Source organism: Mobula birostris, chromosome 13, assembly GCF_030028105.1.
Source record: "Mobula birostris isolate sMobBir1 chromosome 13, sMobBir1.hap1, whole genome shotgun sequence".
In the NCBI taxonomy this organism is placed as follows: Eukaryota; Metazoa; Chordata; class Chondrichthyes; order Myliobatiformes; family Myliobatidae; genus Mobula; species Mobula birostris.
The window spans coordinates 103,371,987-103,399,691 of NC_092382.1; the positions used below are offsets into that span (position 1 = coordinate 103,371,987).

Sequence of the window (27,705 nt, forward strand, 5' to 3'; positions counted from 1 at the left end):
ACAAACATATTTCAGTCCGTAAACTAATCCAATTTTCTACCGACAGTACCGTGTCATCCCCTAGTTCTCACCACACAGATCAGTCCAAACCTTACCCTTTTTTGCATTTTCCAATTCAGTATGCGGGGATACGGGTGACATTAGAGTGCTAACAAAACTATGTGAAATTAAATTCCTTTGATTAATGCCTAGAATGGAAAACTATCCACGGAGCTTCTCTCGGATTACTACATCAGGAGTGTGTGAAGGGTCGGTGCGGAGGGAGCTTCACTCTGTGTCTGACCACCTAACTGTGTGATAAAACGGTATGGAGGTAGCTTAATTCTGTGTCTGACCTCGGGACTGTGTGATGAGTCGGGGTGGATGAAGTTTCACTCTGCGTCAGACCGGTAGCGTGTGGTGGGACGGTGAGGAGCGAGCTGCACGCTGTGCCTGACCCCGGGAGTGTGTGATTGGACGGTGTGGAGGGAGATTCGCTCTGTGTCTGACTCCGGGGGGTGTGATGGGACGGTGGAGAAGGAAGTTCACTCTGTGTATGACCCCGGGAGTGTGTGGTGGGACGGTGTGGAGAGAGCATCATTCTGTGTCTGACCACGGGAGTGTGTGATGGGTCGGTGTGGTTACGAACCCGCAGGTTTCGTTTACTGTGGACTGTCGCTTTAAGATCGCCCGTGGGAGGCGGGTTTATGACGTCAGTCACTGGCTGCCATGGTTTGTGCAGATTAAACACAGTGAGATTGAGAGAGAGACCTTCAGTCGCAGTAGAGAGAGGGAAAGGCTGGGGAAGCCGGTAGCCTCAGTTTGTCGCAGCTGAGGTTTGGAAATCTCCTGTGCCCAGAAGTGTGTTCTAAACATCGGAACACGGCACACAACGAATGTGTGACTGTCACTTTGTACAATCCATAGAAGTGGATTTTGGGGTATCCGGTAGGACCACTTTTGTAGCCCTTGCCTGGGTATGCTGTGTGATAACCTCTGCAAGACGATATTCCCGTGAAACGCTCACTTTCGGTGATAATTCGTATGTGCATTTGGAATGACACTGTTATCTCGTTTTACCAGCGTGATATCTGTGGAATATTTGTACTGACCCTTTCCCTCTACGTTTTACATTGGATTACAAAACTCTCTCCCATAATTTATTTCGTGGATTACTGAACATTCCTGCTTTTCCATCTCAAGATGCTAAGCCTCCCCACCGCAGCTTAATAGTTACATTTACGCACATATCTACACATAACACGGTTAACTTTTGTTTATCTTGATTAAGTTACTATATTATAAGTAGTTACTAATAAAGATAGTGGATTTAACATCAAAACCAGACTCGCACATTTCTAAGGATGTACGGTGTCGAGCATTCTGGCTTGTCGCGTGGCCGCCTGGTGTGGAGGCTGCAACGCAGAGGGTCGCCATGGACCACAGAAGGTTCTAGACTCAGCCAGCTCCATCACGGGTACAACCGTCTCCTCCATCGAGGACATGTTCAAGAAGGAATGCCTCGGGAAGACCGCATCCATCAGCGAGGGCCCTCTCCCGCCGGGAAATGCCCTGTGCTCATCGGTACCATCGGGGAGGGGTACAGGAGCCAGGAAACACGACAATTTACAAGCAGTTGCTTCCCCTCCGACATCAGATAGCGAACGCTCCCTGAACACTTAAACACTCCCTCGGTATTCACCTTTTTGCAGTATTTATTAATTTTCCCAATTGTCGTGAATTTTATATCTTTGTACCGCGCTGAAGCCACGTTGTGGTTGTACAAAAGGTCGGTGAGGCCGCGCTGGGAGTACGGTGTTCAGTTCTGGTCGCGCTGCTGTAGGAAAGATGCCACTGAACTGGAAAGAGCGCAGAGGGAGATTTACGAGGATGTTGCCGGGACTCGAGGGTCTGAGTTATGGAGAGAAGGCATGAAGGATGGGGCTTTGTTCCTTGGAGCGTAGATATGAAGCCAGGAGAGGCACAGACAGGGTGAATGTGCACAGACTTTTCCTCTTTGTTGGTGAACTGAGGGCCAGTGCGTACAGAATTGAAGCGAGAGTTGGTGGAGGGAACCAGAGAGGGGAGGCAGAAAATGAGGTCCGTGGAGGAGAGGAAAGAAGAGAAGCGGAATGAGTTGGGGATTAGAAGGGCAGAGGGTGAAGAGGGTTGGAAAGGGGGAGTAAATGTGGGTGGCGGAGATGGGGAGAGCGGGGCCGAGAGGAAAGAAGAGTAGTTCGGATGGTGGGAGAGGGAGTAGTGGGGGAGAATGGGGATGAGAGTAAAGGAGGAGAATGGGGTAAGTGTTAGGGCAGAGAGGCTGGGAAGGGATAAAAGGATGGGGAGGTGAGAGAGGGGTAGATTGAATGGGGTGGAGTGGGGTGTTGTCATTTGATTGAAGTCGGTCCCACGGGGTGTTGACAGAGACTTTGGATCTCTTCAGGAATATCCGGGTATAAATGTGCAGACTTCTCGCAGATGAATCTCTGTTTCCTTTTACAACTGTAGCTCTGTGAGTCCGAGTCGCACTTAATGCAGGTGGGGGATCCATAGTATGTCTTGTACAGTAGATAAGAGGAAAAAATCCTATCAAAGAGAGTTAAACAATTTCATAGAACATAGAACATAGAAGAATACAGCACAGTACAGACCCTTCGGCCTACAATGTTCTGTCGACCCTCAAACCCTGCATCCCATATAACCTCCCAACTTAAATTCCTCCGTATATTTGTCCAGTAGTCTCTTAAACTTCATTAGTGTATCTGCCTCCACCACTGACTCAGGCAGTGCATTCCACCCACCAACCACTCTCTGAGTGAAAAAAAACATCCTCTAATATCCCCCTTGAACTTCCCACCTCTCACCTTAAAGCCATGTCCTCTTGTATTGAGCTGTGGTGCCTTGGGGAAGAGGCGCTGGCTATCCACTCTCCCGATCTCTTTTATCATCGTGTACACCTCAATCATTTCTCCTCTCATCCTCCTTCTCTCCAAAGAGTAAAAGCTTATCTCCCTTAATCTCTGATCATAATGCATACTCGCAAACCAAGCAGCATCCTGGTAAATCTCTTCTGTACCCTTTCCAAAGTTTCCACATCCTTCCTATACTGAGGAGACCAGAACTGGACACAGTTCTCCAAGTGTGGCCTGACCAGAGTTTTATAGAGCTGTATCATTACATCGCGACTCTTAAACTCTATCCCTCGACTTAAGAAAGCTAACATCCCATAAGCTTTCTTAACTGCCCTATCCACCTGTCAGGCAACTGTCAACAAAGACAAAAAAGATCCAGCAGAGAACTAGGGACCAAAGTAATCTCAGTAATCCACTCTCTCCCCACAGCCCAGGGATCTTGGCCGTGCGAGTCTCATTACACCGCGCTCCCCTACAATCCCGAGTTAGTTCCCATATTAATCCCACTGCACCACCTTCTCCTGAGAACCCTCTATCAGTCAACAGACTAATCTCACTGACCCACTCTCTCCCCACAGATCTGTGTCAGCACTCAAACTAATCCCACTGACCCACTCTCCCCATTGCTTCGTGTCAGTCTGAAAAATAATCCCACTGCCCAACTTTCTCCCCACGGTCTCGTGTCAATCTCACCCCACCGACCTGTAACAGCCCAAACCTCACCCGTCTCCGCAATTTTCAATCCAGTGATATCTGTATTCGGAGTCGAAAGAACTGGAAACAAAATCCTGTGAAATTAAATTCTTTTGTTTAATGTGCATGTAACGCCCTGGGAAAAGTTTCACTGCTGATGTAATGTTTTTTTTTGCAGCCGCGGTGTGTTTGGGTTATGTCTGGAGATAACGGGGCCTTGTGAATGTGTGGCGTCCCATGATAGGAGGGGTGTTCGTTCTTGTGTGACCGAGTGCGTGGAATTCGCGGGCTTTTGTTAGAGAAAGGTGCAAAGACAAGATGCCAGAACGGGGAACTCGTAGACTGCAGATCTGAGCTGACTTGGAATGCGGTCGGGAGTTCGACGACGCCCCGGGGGAAATCGATAGAGAACGAACGGACGGAAAACATTCAGCTACAAGGAGCACATTAGACACTTTCGTTAAAATGGGCCCTTTTTCTCTCTGTTTTCGATGCTAACCAGACAGACAAATTAAGAATCATTAAGCTCTATCGTTTAATTGCATATGGTGGACTGCTCGTTATTTCGTGGGATTGATTTGTAACCAGGCAACACATCACGCAACGTCCACACAAACGAGATTTCTCAGTTGGGCCGGGCCCGAGGCAGTGATACCCCCGACCCCCAGACAAACGCATGCTGGTCGATCCTGAGAGTTATATTTATCCTCTCTCCATGCCTGACCAGGCGAAAAAGTAAAGAGATGCACGGAGATGGAATCACCCAGTGTCTAATCCCAGGGATGTGTAATGGGCCGGTGTGGTGGCAGCTTCACTCTGTGTGTACCCCGGAGGTATGTGATTTCATGGTGTGGAGGGAGGTTCACTTTCTGTCTGACCCCGGGAGTGTGAGGTGGGACTGTGTGGAGGGAGATTCACACTGCGTCTGACCCCGGGAGTATGCGATGTCATGGTGTGGAGGGAGATTCACCCTGTGTCTGACCCGAGAGTGTGTGATGGGACGGTGTGGAGGGAGATTCATTCTGTCTCTGACCCCGGGAGTGTGTGATGGGACGGTGTGGAGGGAGATTCACTCTGTGTCTGACCCCGGGAGTGTGTGATGGGACGGTGTGGAGGGAGATTCACTCTGTGTCTGACCCCGGGAGTGTGTGATGAGACGGTGTGGAGGGTGATTCACTCTGTGTCTGATCCCGGGAGTGTGTGATGGGACGGTGTGGAGGGAGCTTCACTCTGTGTCTGACCCCGGGAGTGTGTGATGAGACGGTGTGGAGGGAGATTCACTCTATGTCTGACCCCGGGAGTGTGTGATGGGACGGTGTGGAGGGAGATTCACACTGCGTCTGACCCCGGGAGTATGCGATGTCATGGTGTGGAGGGAGATTCACCCTGTGTCTGACCCGAGAGTGTGTGATGGGACGGTGTGGAGGGAGATTCATTCTGTCTCTGACCCCGGGAGTGTGTGATGGGACGGTGTGGAGGGAGATTCACTCTGTGTCTGACCCCGGGAGTGTGTGATGGGACGGTGTGGAGGGAGATTTACTCTGTGTCTGACCCCGGGAGTGTGTGATGAGACGGTGTGGAGGGTGATTCACTCTGTGTCTGACCCCGGGAGTGTGTGATGGGACGGTGTGGAGGGAGCTTCACTCTGTGTCTGACCCCGGGAGTGTGTGATGAGACGGTGTGGAGGGAGATTCACTCTATGTCTGACCCCGGGAGTGTGTGATGGGACGGTGCGGAGGGAGATTCACTCTGTGTCTGACCCCGGGAGTGTGTGATGGGACGGTGTGGAGGGAGATTCACTCTGTGTCTGACCCCGGGAGTGTGTGATGGGACGGTGTGGAGGAAGCTTCACTCTGTGTCTGACCCCGGGAGTGTGTGATGGGACGGTGTGGAGGGAGCTTCACTCTGTGTCTGACCCCGGGAGTGTGTGATGGGACGGAGAGGAGGGAGATTCACTCTGTGTCTGACCCCGGGAGTGTGTGATGAGACGGTGTGGAGGGAGATTCACTCTGTGTCTGACCCCGGGAGTGTGTGATGAGACGGTGTGGAGGGAGATTCACTCTGTGTCTGACCCCGGGAGTGTGTGATGGGACGGAGAGGAGGGAGATTCACTCTGTGTCTGACCCCGGGAGTGTGTGATGAGACGGTGTGGAGGGAGATTCACTCTGTGTCTGACCCCGGGAGTGTGTGATGGGACGGTGTGGAGGGAGCTTCACTCTGTGTCTGACCCCGGGAGTGTGTGATGGGACGGTGTGGAGGGAGATTCACTCTGTGTCTGACCCCGGGAGTGTGTGATGAGACGGAGAGGAGGGAGATTCACTCTGTGTCTGACCCCGGGAGTGTGTGATGAGACGGTGTGGAGGGAGATTCACTCTGTGTCTGACCCCGGGAGTGTGTGATGGGACGGTGTGGAGGGAGATTCACTCTGTGTCTGACCCCGGGAGTGTGTGATGAGACGGTGTGGAGGGAGATTCACTCTGTGTCTGACCCCGGGAGTGTGTGATGAGACGGTGTGGAGGGAGATTCACTCTGTGTCTGACCCCGGGAGTGTGTGATGGGACGGTGTGGAGGGAGATTCACTCTGTGTCTGACCCCGGGAGTGTGTGATGGGACGGTGTGGAGGGAGATTCACTCTGTGTCTGACCCCGGGAGTGTGTGATGAGACGGTGTGGAGGGAGATTCACTCTGTGTCTGACCCCGGGAGTGTGTGATGAGACGGTGCGGAGGGAGATTCACTCTGTGTCTGACACCGGGAGTGTGTGATGGGACGGTGTGGAGGGAGATTCACTCTGTGTCTGACCCCGGGACTGTGTGATGGGAGGGTGTGGAGGGAGATTCACTCTGTGTCTGACCCCGGGAGTGTGTGATGAGACGGTGTGGAGGGACTTCATGCTGTCACACTCAAGAACTTCCATAGTCCTACCTTCGAGAACATTCTGACAGGCTGCATCTCTGTCTGGTATGGAGGTGCTACTGCACAGGACCGAGAGAAGCTGCAAAGGTTTGTAAATCTTGTCAACTCCATCTTTGGGACTCGCCGACAAAGTACCCAGGATACTTTCAGGGAGCGGTGCCTCAGAAAGCTAGCGTCCATTTTTAGGACCCTCCAGCACCCAGGGCATGCCCTTTTCTCACTGTTACCATCAGGTAGCAGGTACAGCAGCCCTAAGGCACACACTCAGCGATTCAGGAACAGCAACTTCTCCTCCGCCATCCGATTCATAAATGGACTTTGAAGCTTTGGACACTACCTCACTTTTTTAAAAATGTACAGTTTTCTGTTTTGCACTTTTTAATAATCTATTCAATATACGTAATTGATTTGCTTGTTTATTTATTGTTCTCTCTCTCTCGCTCCCTCTCTCTCTCTCTATACCTCTCTCCCTTCTGCTGTATTATGTATTGCATTGAACTGCTGCTGCTATGTTAACAAATTTCACGTCACATGCCGGTGATAATAAACCCGATTATGATTCTCATTCTGGAGGGAGTTTCACTCTCTGTCTATCCCCGGGAGTGTGTGATGGGACGGTGTGGAATGATTGAATCTATGTTAGTCCACGGGAGTGTGTGATTGTTGTTTATATCTCCTCTCACGGTGTGACACTTACCCTTTCCACGTTTGAATTTATTTCCAGGAGCCTTGCATCAAATTTTGAACAATGTTCCCTCGCTCCATCATAAGAATTCTCCAACCTGGATATTAAATAACACCGATCTTCATTGTCAATCCAGTCCTGGGGACACGTTTGCTCTGCAAATCAGGAACAAGCAACACTGAATGTGCCTCCATACCTCCAATTGCACCGGCTGGGAACAGAGGGAAGTCAACCTCCATGTACAACGTCCCATCCCAGATTCGAGCAACACACATCGAAGTTGCTGTTGAACCCAGCAGTCGAGGCAGCATCTCCAGGAAGAGGTACAGTCGACGTTTCAGGCCGAGACGCTTCGTTAGGACTAACTGAAGTAAGAGTTAGTAAGAGATTTGGAAGTGGGAGGGGGAGGGGAGATCGAAAATGACAGGAGGAGTTAGTCCTGACGAAGGGTTTCGGACTAAAACGTCGATGTACCTCTTCCTAGAGATGCTGCCTGGCCTACTGTGGTCACCAGCAACTTTGATGTCTGTTGCTTGAATTTCCAGCGTCTGCTGAAATCCTCTTCTTTGCCATCCCGGATTCAGACAGCAGGTGTCGCTGCTCTCACACCGTCCCATCAAAAACTCTTCCGACGGCCAGACCCAGAATGAAGCTCCCTCCACACCGCCCCATCACACACTCCCAGGGTCAGACACACAGAATTAATGTCCCTCCACACCGCCCCATCACACACTCCCAGGGTCAGACACACAGAATTAATGTCCCTACAAACCGTCCTATCACACACTCTCGGGGTTAGACACAGAGAAAATCTCCCTCCACATCGTCGCATCACACACTCCCGAAGTCAGTCATAGAGTGAAGCTCCCTTCATACCGTCCCATCACACACTCCCGGGGCCAGACACAGAGTGAAACTACCTCCGTACCGTCCCATCACGCACTCCTGGTGTCAGACACAGAGTGAAGCTCCCTCCACTCCGTCCCATCGCACACTCCTGGGGTCAGACACAGAGTGAATCTCACTCCACACCGCCCCATCACACAGTGCCGGGGTGGGATACAGAGTAAAACTCCCTCCAGCCTATCCCATCACACACTCCCGGCATAAGAGACGGAGTGAAGCTCTCAACCTCCTCCCTCCCCCTATCTCACCCCCACCCCCACCCTCCTGTGATGAGAAGCACGAGCAGCGGGGGATGTCGTCTCACCTCTTCTGCTGGTGAGGTACTGGCAAATCTGAACTTTGTTTTCAGAGATGGTTTTGTACTTCGTTTCGAGCTGATTGAATTGACGATGGAGATCGGTGTGTGTTTGATTCAGCTCTGAGAGATCGGAGTTGAGGACGGTAATGTTGTTTTCGAGTTTGGAGAGGTTGTTGTTGAGGACGGAAATATTCTTCAGACAGTTTCTCTGGGAGAGATCCAGGCGGGAATTCTCAGATGTCCTGGATTTAACGGTTGAGTTCAACTCACGAACTTGCTGTTGACATTGGCGCTGGCTCCTGTTCATCTCCTGATGTTGTTCCCAAAGTCTCCGGTAGTTTCGGTCGGAGCCAATCAGAGACTGACGAGTCTGTGATGCTGAGGGTGATGGTAAGGGGTGTGTCAGTGGCACGGTGTGAGGTGTGTCCCTGTCAGAGTGAGGGGTGTGTGGTTCACAGTGAGGGGCCTCACTGTGACACTGTGAGCGGAGTATCGGCGTCACGCACAAGGGTGTAACAGTGTCACGGAGAGAGTTGTGTCGATGTCACAGTGAGTGAAGGGTCAGTGTCACGGTGAAGGAGCTGCAAATATTATGGTGTGGAGTGTGTAAGAGTCACAATGAGGAAAGTGTCGGTGTCACGGTGACGGGACTCTCGGTGTTACGGTGAGGGGCGTGATGATGTCTCAGAGTGGAGCGTGCCGGAGTCACGGTGAGGATCGTGACGGTGTCACTCTGTGGGCAGTGTCAGTGGCTGTGTGGGGTGTGTAAGTGTCACGGTAAGGGGAGTGCCGGTGTAATAGTGTGGGCTTGACAGTGTCACGGGGAGGGATATGTGTCGGTGTCACGGTGAGGGGTATGTGTCAGTGTCACGGTGAGGAGTGTGTCGGTGTCACTGTGTTCGCAGGTTTAGCGTCAAGTTGTGGGGAGTATCGGTGTCACAGTGAGGGAACAGTCAATGTGACGGTGCGGAGAGCTTCGGGATCACGGTGTTGGAAGTGCCAATGTCACAGTGAGTGGTGTGGTGGTGTCACAGAGAGGGGATTGCCGGTGTCACAGTGATGTGAGAGTCGCTATCACGCAGATTGCTCTGTCACTGTTACAGTGAACGGTGTGTCGGTGTGACAATGAGCGGTTTATCAGTGTTACGGAAAGGGTTGTGGCGGTGTCACAGTGAGTGAAGTGTCGGTGTTACGGTGGAGGGCGTGTCAGTGTTTCTATGTGCAGTGTATAAGTGTCACGGTGAAGAGAGAGGCGGTGTCACAGTGAGGGAAGTGTCCGTGTCACAGTGAGGGGGAGTGTCAGTATCACGGTGTGGGCCGTGAGAATTTCACGGTGTGGGGACGGCCGGTGTCACGGTGAAGTGTGTTACTGTATCCTTGTGAGGGGAGACTCAGTCTTATGATGTGGGGTGTGTCGGTGTCACTGTGAGGGGTGTGTCGATGTCACTGTGGGAGGCGTGTCGGTGTCACGGTGAGGTTATGCGCTAACATTTCATCCCACTCTGTTTGTTTATGGTCTGACTCCTGCCGGAGCTCGTTCGACTCACCATGGATCGAGAGGCCGGCCACTATCGCGACGAGGATGGATGTAACGAGGCAGAGTAGGCAGATCTTATGGTACGCTCTATTTCCGATGTTTTCTTTCGACTCTTGTTTATGCGGACCTGTAGAGAGAACTTTCAGTTTGTGCGTGAATTCAGTCGTGACTCCCACTGGGACTCGCTTCCACCCACGATCCACGCTGTCTCCTTCCATCACGATCACCCTCTCCCTCTCTCAATCTCAGCTATTGTCAGCCGTCGTCGCTGAGAGTCCAAATTCCTTGGCTTGTGTTTGGCTGACAGGAGTCTGACGGATTCCAGAGATCAGTCGGATCTCCCCGGAGCCTCCTCCGCTCTATAGGAAGCAACCCATGTGTCCGCCTCTCGTTGTAACACATGCCATCGAATCCAGGCAGCATCCTGTTACACCTCTCTGGTGGGTACCCAGCGCCTTAACATACATCCGATAATCTGGTGACCAGAGCTGCATACGAAACGCCTGATTCATACTAACTGGTGATGTTTATAAAGTTGCAACATAACTCCCTGACATTTGTATTCAATGCCTCGACTAATAAAGACAAGAATTCCTTAAGCCTTCTTGAAGAGCAGATGGTATCTAACAAGCCTGATAGAGTTTTTTGAGAAGGTGACCGGGCATATAGATGAGGGTATCGATGTGGATGTGATCTCTATGGATTTTAGTAAGACATTTGACAAGGTTCCACACGGCAGGCTTATTGAGAAGGTCAGAAGGCATGAGATCCAGGGAGGTTTGGCCAGGTGGATTCAGAAAGGGCTTGCATGCAGAAGGCATAAGGTCGTGGTGGAGGGAATACATTCGGATTGGAGGGTTGTGACTCGAGGTGTCGCACAAGGATCCGTTCTGGGATCTCTACGTTTCGTGATTTTTATTAACGACCTGGATGTGGGGGTGGAAAGCTGAGTTGGTAAGCTTGCAGACGAAACAAAGGTTGGTGGTGTTATGGAGAGTGTAGAGGATTGTCAAAGATTGCAGAGAGACATTGATTGGATGCAGAAGTGGGCTTAGAAGTGGCAGATGGAGTTCAACCCGGAGAAATGTGAGGTGGTACACATTGGAAGGACAAACTCCAAGGCAGAGTACAAACTAAATGGCAGGATACTTCGTAGTGTGGAGGAGCAGAGGGATCGGGGGGTACATGTCCACAGATCTCTGAAAGTTGCCTCACAGGTGGATAGGGTAGTTAAGAAACTTATGGGGTTTTAGCTTTCATATGTCGAGGGATAAGAGTTTAAGAGTCTCGGGGTAATGATGCAGCTCTATAAAGCTCTGGTTAGGCCACACTTGGAGTACTGTGTCCATTTCTGATCGCCTCACTATAGGAAGGATGTGGAAGCATCTGAAAGGGTACCAAGGAGATTTACCAGGATGTTGCCTGGTTTAGAGAGTATGCATTATAATCAGAGATTAAAGGAGCAAGTGTTTTACTCTTTGGAGAGAAGGAGGATGAGAGGAGACATTATGGAGGTACACAAAATATTAAGACGAATAGATACAGTGAACAGCCAGCTCCTCTTCCTCTGGGAGCCACTGCTCAGTACAAGTGGACTTGGCTTTAAGGTAAGGGGTGGGAAGTTCAAGGAGGATGTTAGAGGAAGGTTTTTTACTCAGACACTGGTGGGTGAGTGGAATGCACTGCCTGAGTCAGTGGTGAAGTTAGATGCACTACTGAAATATAAGAAAATACTAGACAGGTGTATGGAGGAATTTAAGGAGGGGGGTTACATTGCAGGCAGGTTTTGAGAGCCAGGACAACATTGTGGGCCGAAGGGCCTGTACTGTGCTGTGCTCTTCTATCTTCTATGTTCTATCACCATCCTTTCAAACTGTGTAGCCGCGATCAGGGAACTATGAACATGAACCTCAAGTTCCGATGCCCATCTAGAGTAAGACACAGCATTGTGGGCCGAAGGGCCTGTACTGTGCTGAGGTGTTTTGTGTTTCTACATGTTTCAACACTCTTTAGGTTCTTGGCTTGGACAGTGTGTCATTTCTTTCATTTGACCTGCAAAGGTGCAACATTTTAAATTGTCTGGGTTAAACTCCATCTGCCCGGTCTCCAAACCATATCCGTAACTAATCTACGTCCGAATGAATTCTTTGCCAGTTTTCTCCGCTCTCCACAGCACTGCCTCTCGCCGTATCATCTGCAAACCTACTAACCGACGCATCTACCATCTCATTCAGATCATTTATATACACTTAGGCGCCGAGTGGTAATGTTGCAGCTGTATAGGACCCCGGTCAGACCCCACTTGGAGTACTGCGCTCAAATCTGGTCGCCTCACTATCGGAAAGACGTGGAAACAATAGAAAGGGTGCAGAGGAGATATACAAGGATGTTGCCTGCATTGGGTAGCACGTCTTAAGAGAACAGGTTGAGTGAATCAACCTTTTCTCTTTGGAGCGACGGAAGATGAGAAGTGACTTGATAGAGGTATACAAGATAATGAGAGGCATTGGTCGTGTGGATAGTCAAAGGCTTTTTCCCAGGGCTGAAATTGCTAACACAAAAGGCCTGTTTTAAAGTGGTTGGAAGTTGGTACAGAGGAGATGTCAGGCGTGAGATTTTTACGCAGAGAATGGTGAGTGCGTGGAATGGGCTGCAGGCGGCGGTGGTGGAGACGAAAACGAAGGGTCTTTGAAGAGACTCCTGGATGGCTACAGGGAGCTTAGAACAATAGAGGGCTATGGGTAAAGCCCAGGTAGTTCTAAGGTAGGGGCATCTTCGACACAGCTTTGTGGGCTGGAGGGCCTGTATTGTGATGTTTTCTTTCTATATTTCTATGTTTCTAACCCCAGCCACCTATACTTTCGTCCAGATCATTTATGTAGATCACAGACAGGGATTTAATGGGGAGCCGAGTGACAACCATTTGTTACCCAGATGGTGGTCAGTCTATGGAACGAGCTGACAGAGGAAGTGGTCGAGGCAGAAACTTAGTCACGTGGGACTACGACACGTGATCCTTGCGGAATGACGTCATCTCTGCGAACTCTGACCTGTTTGTGCAGTGGTTGGCAGACCGCCGGGTCCCGAGGCAATGGGAGGATCCTCGTCCTCATCGATGCAAGGTTCCTCTTTCCGAAAGTTCAGCTCTGAGTAGGTGCAGTTCAGACAGTCTGGGGGAGAGATTCGGACCGGCAGATAAGGAAGACAGTGAGAGCGGTAGAGAATGGAGGAGGGTGTCGGGGAGAGAGAGAACAGAGAGGGGGGCAAGTGAGGGGGGGAGAGTTGATGAGACAGCGAGAAAGAAGGTGAGGTGGAGGGGAGGAAGAGAGGAGACACACAGGGAGGCAGAAGGTGAGAGTGATGGACAGAGAGAGGGAGACAGCGATAGCGGCGTTGGGCGGGAGATGCGAGAGAAAGAATAGGGAGGGAGAACGTGGAGAGAAAGGCGGACACAGAGGGTGAGAGAGAGGGGAGAGAGACGGAGACATTGAGAGGACAGGGAGAGGTGTGAGAGAGAGCGAAAGAGAGGGGGATTGAGATTGGAGAGAAGGGGAGGAGAAAAGTGCGAGAGGGATGTGGAAGAAACTTTAAGAGTGAGAGGCAAGAGCGAGGGGAGAGAGGGTCGGGGAAAAGAAGAGAGGCGTGGACAGAGAGGAAGAGAAGGCGCAGGGAAGATAACCGGCAAAGTTGGGGACAGAGAGAGATGAGAAGACCGGGGGGGAGTGAACGGGGAAGGATGAGAGGGAGCGCAGAAGGATGAGGAGATGGGAGGCAGAGGGGACAAATGAGAGAGGACGAACAGAAAGGGTCAGTGGGAGACAGCAGGCAAAACAGGGAGAGAGGGAGAGAGAGGGAGAAAGGAGAGTGTAGGAGGAGGTCGGGAAGGGATAGAAGGGGAAAGAGGGATAAGAGAATGGTGTAAGAAAAGGGAGAGAGTGCTAAAGTATTTAAACCGCGTTCCCTCCAAACCGTCTCTCCCACTGTGTCACGTCTCACCACCCCGACATGGCGCTCACTCATCCTCCGCCTCCACCCCCTCCCCACACCCAGGAGCGCTTTCTCCTGATTGCCCCTTCCTCCACACGGCACATCCCATGTTATCTCTCCTCACTGATCCTTCCCACAGCACTCTCTCCTCAAACCATCCCACGGCACTCCCTCTAAACCGCCTCTCCCAGGGCGTTCACTCCTCCCTGCACCCTCCCTACCGCCTCTCCCACACAGATCCCCTTCCACATACACACACCATATTCTCTCCCACGCGTTCCCTCGTCTTCTGCTCAAACAGGGAATCGGTAGGGTCAACTGTGCGCTTGCCCTGAGATCTCTAGAAAGGATTGGACACATCAGCTAGACACAGTCAAACCAACAAAGATAAAACTGACCTCCATCTGTCCGGACCCGGGGCGCTGAGAGGGTCTTGACATTAAGTTCCGCGTACGATACATCAGGGTTCATCTGGGGACGGAACAGTGAGAGTCTGAAACAGGGTGAGGCTCCCTCCACACCGTCCCATCACACACACACCTGGAGTCAGACACAGAGTAAATCTCCCTCCACACCGTCCCATCACACACAATCCGGGGTCAGACACACAGTGTGAATCTCCTCCACACAGTCCTATCACACACTCCCGGTCCAGACACAGAGTGAATCTCCTCCACACCATCCCATCACACACTCCCGGGGGTCAGACACAGAGCGAAGCTCCCTCCCTCCGTCTCTCTGTCTCTCTCACCTGGGGAAAGAGACTGTGCGTCCGTCTTTGTAAACTTCACATTCATGTAAGTCTCGCTGTCGTCCATGCTGTCGAGCGTCCTCGGCGTCTCTGAGCTCAGAAAGGGGAAGCAACCGTTGGCAGAGGAAGCCCGTGTTGACAAGCGTGTCCGACCGAACACCAACAAACAACAGATGAGCAGCTGCTAAGGAGAGGAACCGAGAACAGGCGGAGGAAGTGCGGGGAGGAGAGAGGATGGGAGCGTTAGAGAAAGTGTTTAGTGCGGCGGGGAGGAGAGTGAAGAGGGTGACAGGGAGTGTTGGGAGAGAGCGAACTGAGAGCGATAGAGACGGGGAAAGGAGGGAGGGAGAAAGGAGAGAAATAGAGAGAGGGAGATTCGGAGAGAGATTGGGAGGGAGAAGGGGAAAAGAGAGGGCGAGCAAACGGGGTGAAGAGAGGGAGATAGAGATAGAATGAGAGGGAACGGATAGGAGGAAAGGGAGGAGAGAGTGAGCGATCTAGAAAGAAGAGAGTGCAGGAAGGGGAGGGATGAGGGAGAAGGAATCTAGACGATGGAGGGAGAGAGGAATCCGAAGGGGAGAGAGGGAAAAGGAAAGGAAGGAGGGAAGTAGAGAAGGAGGGCAGGTATGAGCAAGGACGGAATGTCGGAGGGATTTCTGTCACTCATACAGAGCTTCCCTTGTCCTGGAGATTTGCACGCCGTGGTTGGTTGCTGATAACGCGTCGGAAGCTCCCACAGCTCCTGAGAATCGCCGGGGCTTCAGACGCTCTGTCTGCGAGAAACCACTGCCCCGGGACAGAGCCCCAGCATCCGACGTGTTGAATGAGCCCACTCCCTCGGATAGAGTTGAGGATAGTCCAGTGGTGCACGATCTCTCTCTCTCTCTGTCTCTCTCTCTCTCTCTCTCTCTCTCTCTCTCTCTCTCTCTCTCTCTCGCTCGCGAGTTCAGACACAGAGAGAATCTCCCTCCGCCCAGTCCCATCACACATTGCCTGGGTCAGACACAGAGTGAAGCTCCTTCCACACCGTCCCATTGCACACTTCCGGCGTCCGACACAGAGTGAATCTCCCTCCACACCGTCCCATCACACACTCCCGGGGTCAGACACAGAGTGAATCTCCCTCCACACCGTCCTATCACACACTCTCGGGGTCAGGCACAGAGTGAATCTCCCTCCACACCGTTCCATCACACACTCCCAGGGTCAGACACGGAATGAATCTCCCTCCACACTGTCTCATCACACACTCCCGTGTTCAGACACAGAGTAAAGCTCCTTCCACACCGTCCCATCACACACTCCCCGGGTCAGGCACAGAGTGAATCTCCCTCCACACCGTGCCATGACACACTCCCGTGGTCAGACACACAGTGAAGCTCCCTCCACACAGTCCGTTGTTTCATGTTATTTGTCAATGAAAAGTAAACTGTTCTCGGGCGGGTAGGGTCATAGTTTTAAGGTGCTTGGAAGACGGTACAAGGGGTTGTTGGAGGGGTGTTTTTCACCAGAAAGTGGTGGGTTGCCACAGAGCGGGAATGCATTTCCAGCGATGGTGGTCGAGGCTGATTGATTGGTGTCTTTTAAGAAACTTTGTTCTGCGATTTTGATAATGAAATTGACCCCTACCATTACTTTCGGTTAATCCGCAAACTTTGCCACAAAGCCATGTATTCCACGAAATCATTGATAAACAATGTGAAATGTAGCGGTCCCAATTCTGACCCCCTGACGAGTCTCACTAGTCACTGGCAGCCAACAAGAGAAGGCGCCTTTGATTCCCACTGGCTGTCTCCTACCTGTCAGCCATTCCTCTAGCCAAGCCTGTGTCTTTCCTGTAACGCCAGAGGATTTTATCTTGTTAAACTGCTTCATGCATGGCACTTTATCAAATGTCTTCTGGAAGTCCCGTAAATGACATACACTGCCTGTCCTTTGTCCACTCTGCTGGTTACTTCCTCTACAGATTTGTCAGACAAGAATACTCTTGACAGAAACCAAGCTGACTTTGACTTATTTAATCATTAGTCAACAGGTGCCAGACAACCTCAAGTTTATTAATAGACTCCAACACATTCCAAACCACTGAGGTTAGGCTAACTGCTTTATAATTCCTTCCCTTTGGCCTTCCTCATTACATAAAGTGTGCAGTGAAAATTTGCAATTTTCTATTCCTCCGGGACCATGCCAGAATCAAGTGATCTTTCAAAGATCATGACCAATGCATCCGTTATCTCTTCAGCAACCTGTCTCAGGACTCTGGGATGCAGTCCATCTGGCTCAGGTGACTTATCCACCTGAAGACCTTTGAGTTTGCCTGGCACTTTTTAACTTTGTAGTCGCAACGGCACTCACTCCTGCACCCTGACACTCGCGGACCACTGGCACACTGCTAGTATCTTCCACGGTGACGACTGATGGAAAGTACCCATTAAGTTCATCTGTCATTTCTTTGTCGCCCATTACTACCTCACCATTCTCATTTTCCAGAGGTTCAATATTAACTCGGAACTCCCCATTACTCGTTATATATTTTTTATACAGTGTTAGTATCCTGCTTTATGTTATTGGCTTGTTTGCCCTCATATTGCATCTTTTCCCTTCTTATAGTTTTTCAGTTGCCTTTTGTTGGATTTTAAAAACGCAACAATCATCCAACTTCCCACTTACATTCGCTACCTTCTATGCCTTTTCCTTGGCTTTGATGCTGTCCTTAACTTCCTTTGTCAGCCACGGTTGCCTACACCAGTGGTATGAGAACAACTGCTTCTGTCCCTGCGCCTTATGAACTATTCCCCAAACTTCAGCCATCTCTGCTCGGCCGCCATCCCCGCTAGTATCCTCCTCCAATCCGCCTGGGCAAGTTCCTCTCTCATGCTTCTGAAATTCCGTTTATTCCATTGCGATATAGATACTCGTGACTAACGCTTCTCCCTCTCAAATTGTAGTACGAATTCAATCATATTGTGATCACTGCCTCTTAAGGGTTCCTTTGTATTAAGCTCCCTAATTAGATATGGGTTACTACTCAACACCCAATCTACGATAGCCTTTCCCAAGTAGTCTCAAGCACGAGCTGCTCAAAAAAGCCTTCTCCTGGACATTGACCAAATTCCCTCTCTTGCGATATGGCACCAACCTGATTTTCCCAATCCCTTGCATATTGAAGTCCCCCCGCCCATTACAGTTGTGTCATTACCCTCCTGACTTTCCCTTTTCAGCTCCTTTTGCAGTCTCAACCCCAAATCTTGGCTACAGTTTGGAGGCCTACGTGTGATTCCCATCATGTTTTTTTCCTACCCTTGCAGTTCCTTAACTCCACCCACAAAGATTCAACATTCTCTGACCCTATGTCACCCTTTTCTCAGGATAATTCTGGGACGATTCCGGAAGACGGGAAAATTGCAGGTGTCACTCTACTCTTCAAGAAGGGAGAGTACGCAGAAGAAGGGAAGTTGGCCTGTCCTCAGCGGTTGGGAAGATGTTGGAATCAATGGTTAAGGGTGAGGTTTCGGGTGACTTTGAGGCAAATGATACAATAGGCCGTAGTCAGCGTGGTTTCCTCAAGGAAAATTTTCGACTGACAAATCTGTTGGAATTATTTGAAGAAATAACAAGCAGGATAGACAAGGGAGAATCGGTTGCTCTTGGCACTTGAATTTTCAGAAGGCCTTTGATGTGGTGCCACACATGAGGCTGCTTAACAAGCTACGAGCCAATGCTCTTCCTGGAATATTCTAGCATTGTGTGGAGGGAGATTTAATCAGCGTGTGATGCAGGGAGTGCGTCATTTCCAACCCACTCCCTCCCACTCCCTCCATTCTTTCCCCCTCCCGCTTCCACTGACCCCCTCACTACCTCTCTTTCCCCTTCCGCTCCTCCTCCCTCTCCCCTCTCCCATCTCCTCTCTCTCCATCCCCCTCTCCCTGCCTGTCGTCCACTTTCAGGCCTCTCAGTCCCTCTCTAATCCCTCACTCCAGCGTCTCTCATCCCCTATGGACGTGAATCTACCGATCCCTCTGTTCCACATCACTGTTAAGAACCTTGACCTTAACTCTGATCTCTGCCTTCCAGATCGTCCTCTCAAGGTGAACCCCCTCACACGTTACCGGATTGAACGCTATCTGCCACGTCCCTGCCCATCTCTGCATCCCGTCAATGTCCCACGACAACCCAACATACTGTGTCCAACACCAGCAATTTTTGATGTCATCTGCAAACTCGCTAACCGACCCTTCCAGTCCTCTTACAGGTGAATTAAACTTTTAAAAAAAGGTGGTGGTGGAGGGCGGGAGGGAGGCGTAGTGTTTAGCATGACGCTTTACAGTTCTGGTGACTCGGGTTCAATTCCTGCCGCTGCCTATAATGAGTTCTCCCCGTAAACGCTTGGGTTTCCTCCGGCTGCTCCGGTTTCCTCCCACATTCCAAATACATGCCAGGTCGTCGATCTTTGTAAACGGGGCAGGAAATAGCAGTAGTCTTGCAGACGAAATAATTCTCCCTGGAGCAACCGGCACCGCCGGGTTAGGAGGCATAACTCTTGCAGACTGATCCCAGCGCCTTGGACAGCAAATTGTTTTCTGCTGGCCCACTGTAACATGGAACAGGAAAGGAAACAGGGGTTGCATTTGCCCGCAGTCAATCACTGATCGGCGAGATTCACAGTCGGGGCTGTTAACAGTTCTACTTTGGATACACCATTTTCTCCTCACAGCCCAAAGTCTGTCCCCTGCAGCCCTGCATCAGACCCAATCCGATCCCACACTCCCCTCTCTCCCTCGCAGCCACTTCTCGACTCCAGACTAATCCTACTGATCCTCTTTCAACCCACCGAGATGCCTCTCAGTCCCGAAAATAATGCCACTGCCCCACTCCCTCACCACAGCCCCGTGTCTGTTTCCAAACTAATCCCACCGCCCACTGTCTCACTACAGCTCCGTGTCGGACACCACACTACGCGCACTGGCCCGTTCTTTCTCCGCAGTGCAGAGTCAGTCGCCAAACTAGTACCACAGTCCCACTCTCCACCTCCCACCCTGTATCCGTCACAAGACTAATCCCACTGTCCCACTATCTCCCCGCAGCCTCATGTCAGTCCCCAAACAAATTGCACTGTTCCACTCTCTCCCCAGAGCCCTCTATCAGTCCCCATGCTAATCACCCTGCCCACTGCCCGGTCCAGTCCGATGTCGGTCCCCAACCTAATCGCACTGCCACGATCTCACCACAGGACCTGTTGGTATCCAAAATGAACCCACCGCCCCGCTCTCCCCACAGCCACCAGTCATTCCAAACCTCACATGCCTCGGCATTTTCCAATCCAGTAATGTCTGTTTCCATCTAAATTTTGGAAACATAATCCTGTCAAATACAATTTCTTTCGTTGCCATTCTGCATGTAACGTTATCGTTGGACCCTTGAGTGTATAATGCGATAGGACGGAGGAAATTTCACACTGTTTGTGACCCCGGCAGTGTGTGATGGGACGGTGTGGAGGGAGTTTCACCCTATGTCTGTCCCGGAAGTGTACGATCAGACGCTGTGTAGGGAGCATCACTCAGTGTATGACCCCGGGGGTGTTTAATTCGACGGTGTGGAGGGAGTTTCACCCTGCGTCTGAACCCTTTGTAGGGGGCGATTCACTCGGCGTCTGAGCCCAGGAGTGTGCCATGGGATGGTGTGTGGGAGCTTCACTCTGTATGACCCTGGGACTGTGTGGAGAGAGGTTCACGGTGCGTCTGAACCCTTCCTTCTGTGATGGGACAGTGTGGAGGGAGATTCACTCTGTATCTGACCCCCGGAATGTGTGATGGGACGGTGTGGAGGGAGATTCACTCTGTGTCTGACCCCGGGAATGTGTGATGGGACGGTGTGGAGGGAGATTCACTCTGTGTCTGACTCCGGGAATGTGTGATGGTACGGTGTGTTGGTAACTTTAATCTCTGTCTGACCCCGGGAGTGTGGGATGGGAAGGTGTGGATGCAGCTTCACTCTGTGTCTGACCCCAGGAGTGTGTCATGGGACGGGGCGGAGGGAGATTCACTCTGTGTCTGACCCCGGGAGTGTGTGATGGGACGGTGTGGAGGGAAATTCACTCTGTGTCTGACCCCGGGAGTGTGTCATGGGACGGTGTGGAGGGAGATTCACTCTGTGTCTGACCGTGGGAGTGTTTGATGGGACGGTGTGGAGGGAAGTTCACTCTGTGTCTGACCCTGGGAGTGTGTGATGGGACGGTGTGGAGGGAGATTCACTCTGTGTCTGACCCCGGGAGTGTGTGATGGGACGGTGCGGAGGGAGATTCACTCTGTGTCTGACCCCGGGAATGTGTGATGGGACGGTGTGGAGGGAGATTCACTCTGTGTCTGACCTCGGGAGTGTGTGATGGGACGGTGCGGAGGGAGATTCACTCTGTGTCTGACCCCGGGAGTGTTTGATGGGACGGTGTGGAGGGAGCGTCACTTTCTGTCTCACCCCGGGAGTGTGTGATGGGACGGTGTGGAGGGAGCTTCGCTGTGTCAGGCCCCGGGCAGTTCGCGGGCATCCTCACGTGGTGTGGAACATACCTCTTCCTCGATTGAGCTTATTTCAGCAGCTTTCAACCGCCCTTTGAACATTTTTGCTTCGCCCCAGTGTGAGATTTTGCCACCGTTGATATGAAATAACAAGCGCCTCTCCTGTTGACCCATCCCTGGCAACACGTCTGTTCTGTAAATGGGGAACAGAGAACAGTGAGTGACGGTATTGGGTTTTGCTGACCGAGAAACTCTGAACCACAGGGAGACTTCATGTCGTTTCTGATATAAACAGTCATGGGTTTACTCACTGAAAGGAGATTTCCCTGCAAACATCAATTATTCGCAGAATCGCTCACTATAGATAACTGAACTCATGATTTACACTCTAAGATCAGGAAAAACTATAACCCCTCAGTAATCAGGAAGGAGGTACAGGAGCATCAGGAGTCTCATAACCAGGTTCAGGAAGAAATACTACACCTCAACCATCAGGAAGAAACAACAGTACACCCAGGAGTCACACCACCAGGTTCAGGGACAGTTATTAGCCCTCAATCATCAGGAAGGAGGTAAAGAAACTTCAGGACCCACACCACCAGGTTCAGGGACAGTTATTAGCACTCAATCATCAGGAAGGAGGTAAAGGAACTTCAGGACCCACACCACCAGGTTCAGGGACAGTTATCACCTCTCAACCATTAGGAAGGAGGTACAGGAGCCTCAGGACCCACACCACCAGGTTCAAGGACAGTTATCACCCCTCAACCATCAGGAAGGAGGTACTGGAGCCTCAGGTGTCTCACAACCAGGTTCAGAAAGACATACTACACCTCATCCATCAGGAAGGAACAACGGGACACTCAGGACGCACACCACCAGGTTCAGGAACAGTTACTACCCCTCAACCATCAGGAAGAAGATACCGGAGCCTCAGGGGTCTCACAACCAGGTTCAGGAAGAGATACTACACCTCAGCCATCAGGAAGAAGGTAAAGGATCGTCAGGACTCACACCTCCGGGACTAGGGATAGTTATCAACCCTAAACCATCAGGAAGAAGGTACAGGAGCCTTAGGACCCACACTACCAGGCTCAGGAACAGTTACTCCCCTCAACCATCATGAAGAAGGTACAGTAGTCTCAGACTCACACCACCAGGTTCAGGGACAGCTACCAACCCTCAACCAACAGGTAGGAGGTACAGGAGTCTCAGGACCTACACCAGCAGGTTCAGGAACAGTTATTACAACTCAACAGTCAGGAATGAGGTCAGAAGCTTCAGGACTCACACCACCATGCTCAGGAACAGTTACTGGGAGAGATTCGGGAGGAAGTTCTAGGAAGTCCTGGATTCCAGGGTAGAGTTCACCTCATGAATCTGTTGACGATGTAGGCACTGGGTCCTGTTCACCTCCTGACGTTGTTCGCAAAGTTTCATTCACAGATGATCGTAGGCTGACGAGTCTGTAACACTGAGAGTGACGGTCAGGGAGCGTGTCAGTGGCACCGTGTTGACGGGGGAAGGGGGGCATTTCAGGTTGTGGAGCGTTTTGTACCACTACTGTTCATATTGTCTGTGGACTGTCACTTTAAGAAGAAAGAGGGAACCGAGACTGACTGTTTGGCTCTGTGTTAATTTCTACTGTCTGCAGAATTGCCTCGTTGCTCTGGTGACCAGCTCGTGTTATGTTTTCTCTGCAGCGTGTTTACTTTTTTACAAGGACAGTTACAGACACAGAGAAACACACGCTCAGACTCAAGATGGGTTCCGTCAATTAAAGACACCAGCGAGGGGGTTCCGATGACGTCATCGTCCAAAATGGCAGCTTGAATGAACAGCTACTCCGGAAAAAAAACGCATATATTGCCGCGTTCATTCATCAAATATAAGATCTTCCGAAAATATCTGAATTGATAAGGGGGGCAAGAATGGCGAAAAAGAATGGAGATAAAAAAGGAATCAGTGCGGAGCCTATGGACGGGAGAGGTACAACACGTGTCTCTACTACTCGAACGCGTGCTCGCCAGGCTGACGATGGGCCTCGTTCAGGTGAAGCGGCGATCATGATAAATCCTCTGGAAGAGATACGGGGATTACAAAGAGATGTAAACGAGCAACTCAATGATATCAAGTCACAGCTTGACACCGTCAATCAAAAAATAGCGGTGCCCGAGACTCGAATTGAGAAGGTGATGTGATGGTGTGCAGGGAGCTTCACTCTGCGGCTGAGTCCGGCGATGTGTCATGAGACGGCGTGGAGGGAGCTTCACTGCGTATGACCCGGTGAGTGTGTAATGGGACGGTGGGCAGGGAGCTTCACTCCGTATGACCCGGTGAGTGTGTAATGGGACGGTGGGGAGGGAGCTTCACTCCGTATGACCCGGTGAGTGTGTAATGGGACGGTGGGGAGGGAGCTTCAGTCACTGTCTGACACCGGCAGTATGTGATGTGGAGTAGATTCACTCTGTGTCTGATCCCCTTATATTGCGATGGGACATTGTGGAGGGATTTCCACTCTGTCTTTTTTCCCGGGATGGTGTGATGGGACTGTGGGGAGGGAGCTTGACTACTTGTTTGACCCCCGAGTGTGTTATGGGACCGTGTGGAGGGAGCTTCACTCACTGTCAGACACCGACAGTGTTTGATGACACGACGTGGAGTAGCTTCTTTCTGTGTTTGATCCCGGGATGTTTGATGGGACGGTGTGGACGGAGTTTCACTCTTTATGACACTGGGAGTGTGTGATGTGACGGTGTGGAGGGAGCTTCATTCTGTATTACTCCGGGAATGTGTGATGGGGCGGTGTGCAGGGGGCTTTACTCTGTGTCTGATAACGGAAGTGTGTGATGGGACAGTATGGAGGGATTTCCACTCCGTGTCTTTTACCCGGGATGGTGTGGTGGGACTGTGTGAAGGGAGCTTCACAATTTGTCTGACCCCCGGAGTGTGTGATGAGTTGGTGTGGGGGCAGCTTCACTCGGTGTCTGATTCTGTGATTGTGCTATCGGACTGTGTGAAAAAAGTTTCACTCTTTGTCTGTCCCTGGGAGTGTGTGATATGAGGGTGTTGAGGGAGCTGGGCTCTATGTCTGGCCTCGGGAGCGTGTGAAGGGACGTTTTGGAGGGAGTTTCGCTCTGTCAGGCCCCGGGCAGTTTGTGGCCATCCTTACATGGATTGGCACATACCTTTTCCTCGAATGAGCTCATTTCCAGCAGCCTTCAACCACTGTTTGAACAGTTTAGCTTCGCTCCAGTGTGAGATTTTGCCACCGTTGATATGAAATAACAAGCGCCTCTCCGGTTGACCCATCCCTGGCAACTCGTCTGTTCTGTAAATAGGGAACAGAGAACAGTGAGTGACGGTATTGGGTTTTGCTGACCGAGAAACTCTGAAGCTACAGGGAGACTTCATGTCTTTTCTGATATAAATAGTCACGAGTACACTCGCTGAAGGCAAATTACCCTGCAACCATCCCTTTATCGCAGACTGGCTCACTGTAGATAACTGGCCTCATGATTTACACTCAATGTTATGGGACAGCTATTACCCCTGAACCATCAGCAAGAAGGACCAGGAGCCTCACGTGTCTCACAACCAGGTTCAAGTAGAGATACTACTCCTCAACGATCTGAAAGGAGGTACAGGAGCCTCAGTACTCACACCACCGGGTTCAGGGACAGTCATTAACGCTCAACCAGCAGGAAGGAGGTACAGGAGCTTCAGGACCCACACTCCCAAGTTCAGGGACAGTTATTAACCCTCAACCAATAGAAGGGCTGTATAGGAGCCTCAGGAAGCACACTCCCAAGTTCAGGGACAGTTATTACCCACCCAATATCAGGAAGAAGGTACAGGAGCCTTAGGACCCACACCACCAGGTTCAGGAAAATTATTACCACTCAACCATCAGGATGGGAGTCTAGGAGCCTCAGCACTCACACATCCAACTTTTATTAACGGTTCCTACCTCTGAACCATCATGAAGGAGATAAAGAAGGCCGAGGTCTCAGGCGGTCACCCATCCAAGTACTGACCAGGCCTGACCCTGCTTAGCTTCGGAGCAGAGGGATCTGGGGTACATGTCCACTTATTTTTATGGGTACTCTAATGGGGGCCACCAACTCACAGGGAGGAGGGGCTATCCCCCACGGCCTGGTGTTTCCTCTAGCTGAACCCAGGTTCATCTTGAGACCCCAGCTTGGAAACACACCTCCGTTGTTTTTTTTTTTTTGTTATTCGCGATTCTTGGTTTGTATTTGTTCAGGGAGTAGATCGATTAAGTTGTATTCTGCTAATTTCAATGATATATTGTCAGATAAATACACATGGCTAAGGTCGAAGTAAAATTCATTTGTTTTAAAGTCACCAGGCTGTTAAATCCAATCAAACGCTGTAAAATGAATTTTAAAAAAAACAAGCCCATATAGTATACGTTACAGAAAACTCACATCAGTGATAAAGAGCATGGAAAACTAAAGAGAATGGGCTTCACTAATTTGTTTTTCTCCTCATATAAATCAGGACATGAGAGAGGAGTTGTTATACTTATCTGAAGCAAGCTAAATTTCGAAAAAGTATTCGAAATGGGAGATAGGGAGGTGAGATATATTCTGGTAAGGGGGAATATAGATGGAAATTCAGATACCCCGTTGAAAATAAAGCGCACCCAGGAAGTTATAATTAATTTCTTTCATAAAATTACTAATATATTGGAACGGAAACAGAGGGTCTCCTGATATGTGGAGGAGACTTAAATCTACAATTACAACCAAAGTTAGCACTTCCGATCGAAAACTCTATGAAACAAAATCGTTACATAAGAGAGTTAATGCACTTTTTGAGAAAGGTAGTTTAATAGATATATGGAGGGACCTTTTCCCCGACAAAAGGGATTACATCCATTATTCTGTCCCACTTTCTGTATATACAAAAATAGACTACTTAATGTGTCAGTGCGTGGCCAAGTGGTTGAGGTGTCGGTCTAGTGAGCTGAAGGTCGCTGGTTCGAGCCTCAGCTGTGGCAGCGTGTCGTGTCCTTGAGCAAGGCACTTAACCACACGGTGCTCTGCGACGACACCGCTGCCAAGCTGTATCGGCCCTATTGCCCTTCCCTTGGACAACATCGGTGGCGTGGAGAGGGGAGGCTTGCAGCATGGACAACTGCCGGTTGTCTTAGTTTGGAGAAAAGTAGAATTCGAACTTTTGATCCACAATTTGACTGTAAGAAAAGGTGGGGCCCGTTACTATCATTTGATTTGAGTTAATTAAGATGGTACCCTTCTGTTTCGTGTGTAATCGGATTCTGTTGGCGGATTGATTCTTTGTTTTCTTTTATGGAAGCTTATATGGCGTACAGCTCCGGGGCTGTGCTACCAATGATTTTTTTAATGTGTGTTTTTTTTTTTCGGTTAGTGTTTTTTTGTTATATTTGGTTTAGTTAGTAGAGGTTCTTTTTACCATCTTTCTTTTTTCCAAAAAAATATATTTTTAACATCTTTTTTCCTCTTATTAATGGTACACTGTTTAGCTTGGTTAATCAGTTATTTGATATGTTGATCTGACTATATTAATGTTTTTTATTGATTTTCAATAATAATTAATAAAAAGACTTAAAATAAATAAATAAATAGAAAGTAAGAGCATATATTTTGGGTGTGTACCTCAAGAAGGGGAAAAGAGATAAATATTTAATGAATAGACTGCTGGTGGCTGGGACAGAAGACCATTACCAGGAAATGGTTATCACAGGAAGCCCAACTTTAAATGCATGGATGGAAATTACAATGGGCATTTACAAAATGGAGAAGATAACAGAATCTGTTAATCATAAGCTGGAACATTTTGATTCATACTGGGGAAAATGGTTTAACCAAATAACACCGCATAAGCCTGATTTTATTCTCACAAGTCAATGAATATGTTTGAATAAAAAAGATCACTCCGTACTTGCAGTTAGTTTTCTTCTTTCGCTTCGTCTTTCTCTCCTTTCATTTCGATAAGTGTATAACTCAGATAAATATTATTCGGGGATTTGTGACAAATATGATTACATGATATACAAACCCCATTTCCAGAAAAGTTGGAGTATTTTCCGAACTGCAATTAAAAAAAAATCTGTGATATGTTAATTCACGTGAACCTTTATTTAACTGAAAAAAGTACAAAGAAAAGATTTTCAATAGTTTTACTGACCAACTTACTTTTAATTTATAAACATACACAAATTTCGAATTTAATGGCTGCAACACACTCAACAAAAGTTGGGACAGAGGCATGTTTACCATTGTGTTACATCATTTTCCTTTTAACAACACTTTTTAATCGTTTTGGAACTGAGGATACTAATTGTAGTAGATCTGCAATTGGAAATTTTGTCCATTCTTGCTTGATGTAAGACTTCAGCGGCTCAACAGTCCGTGGTCTCCGTTGTCTGATTCTCCTCTTCATGATGCGCCAATCATCTTCAATAGGAGATAGATCTGGACTGGCAGCAGGCCGGTCAAGCACACGCACTCTTGTCTACAAAGC

At 49.9% G+C, this 27,705-nt stretch overlaps 1 protein-coding gene across 1 annotated transcript; it reads right to left on the reverse strand.

Moving 5' to 3' along the window:
* Positions 1-2,269: 2,269 nt before the first annotated feature.
* On the reverse strand, positions 2,270-27,254 carry LOC140207252 (uncharacterized). The gene is made up of 12 exons (XM_072275696.1): positions 27,124-27,254; positions 24,363-24,505; positions 22,466-23,252; positions 21,226-21,367; positions 14,658-14,846; positions 14,310-14,376; positions 12,975-13,094; positions 9,935-10,051; positions 8,394-8,765; positions 7,196-7,338; positions 3,615-3,679; positions 2,270-2,565 (listed from the first exon to the last, which is right to left on the reverse strand). Exons 3-12 carry the CDS (start codon positions 22,471-22,473, stop codon positions 2,367-2,369), a joined length of 1,422 nt encoding a protein of 473 aa, XP_072131797.1. The 5' UTR covers positions 22,474-23,252; positions 24,363-24,505; positions 27,124-27,254; the 3' UTR covers positions 2,270-2,366.
* Between the last annotated feature and the right edge of the window lie 451 nt (positions 27,255-27,705).

Excerpts from the sequence above, each read along its gene's own strand:
- LOC140207252 (XM_072275696.1), bottom strand. Across the intron at positions 14,847-21,225 it reads TAAGCTCAATCGAGGAAGAG|CAGCTGCTCATCTGTTGTTT; the intron begins GTATGTTCCACA and ends TCCTCTCCTTAG. Across the intron at positions 2,566-3,614 it reads ATTGAAAATTGCGGAGACGG|GATTTTTTCCTCTTATCTAC; the intron begins GTGAGGTTTGGG and ends TCTCTTTGATAG.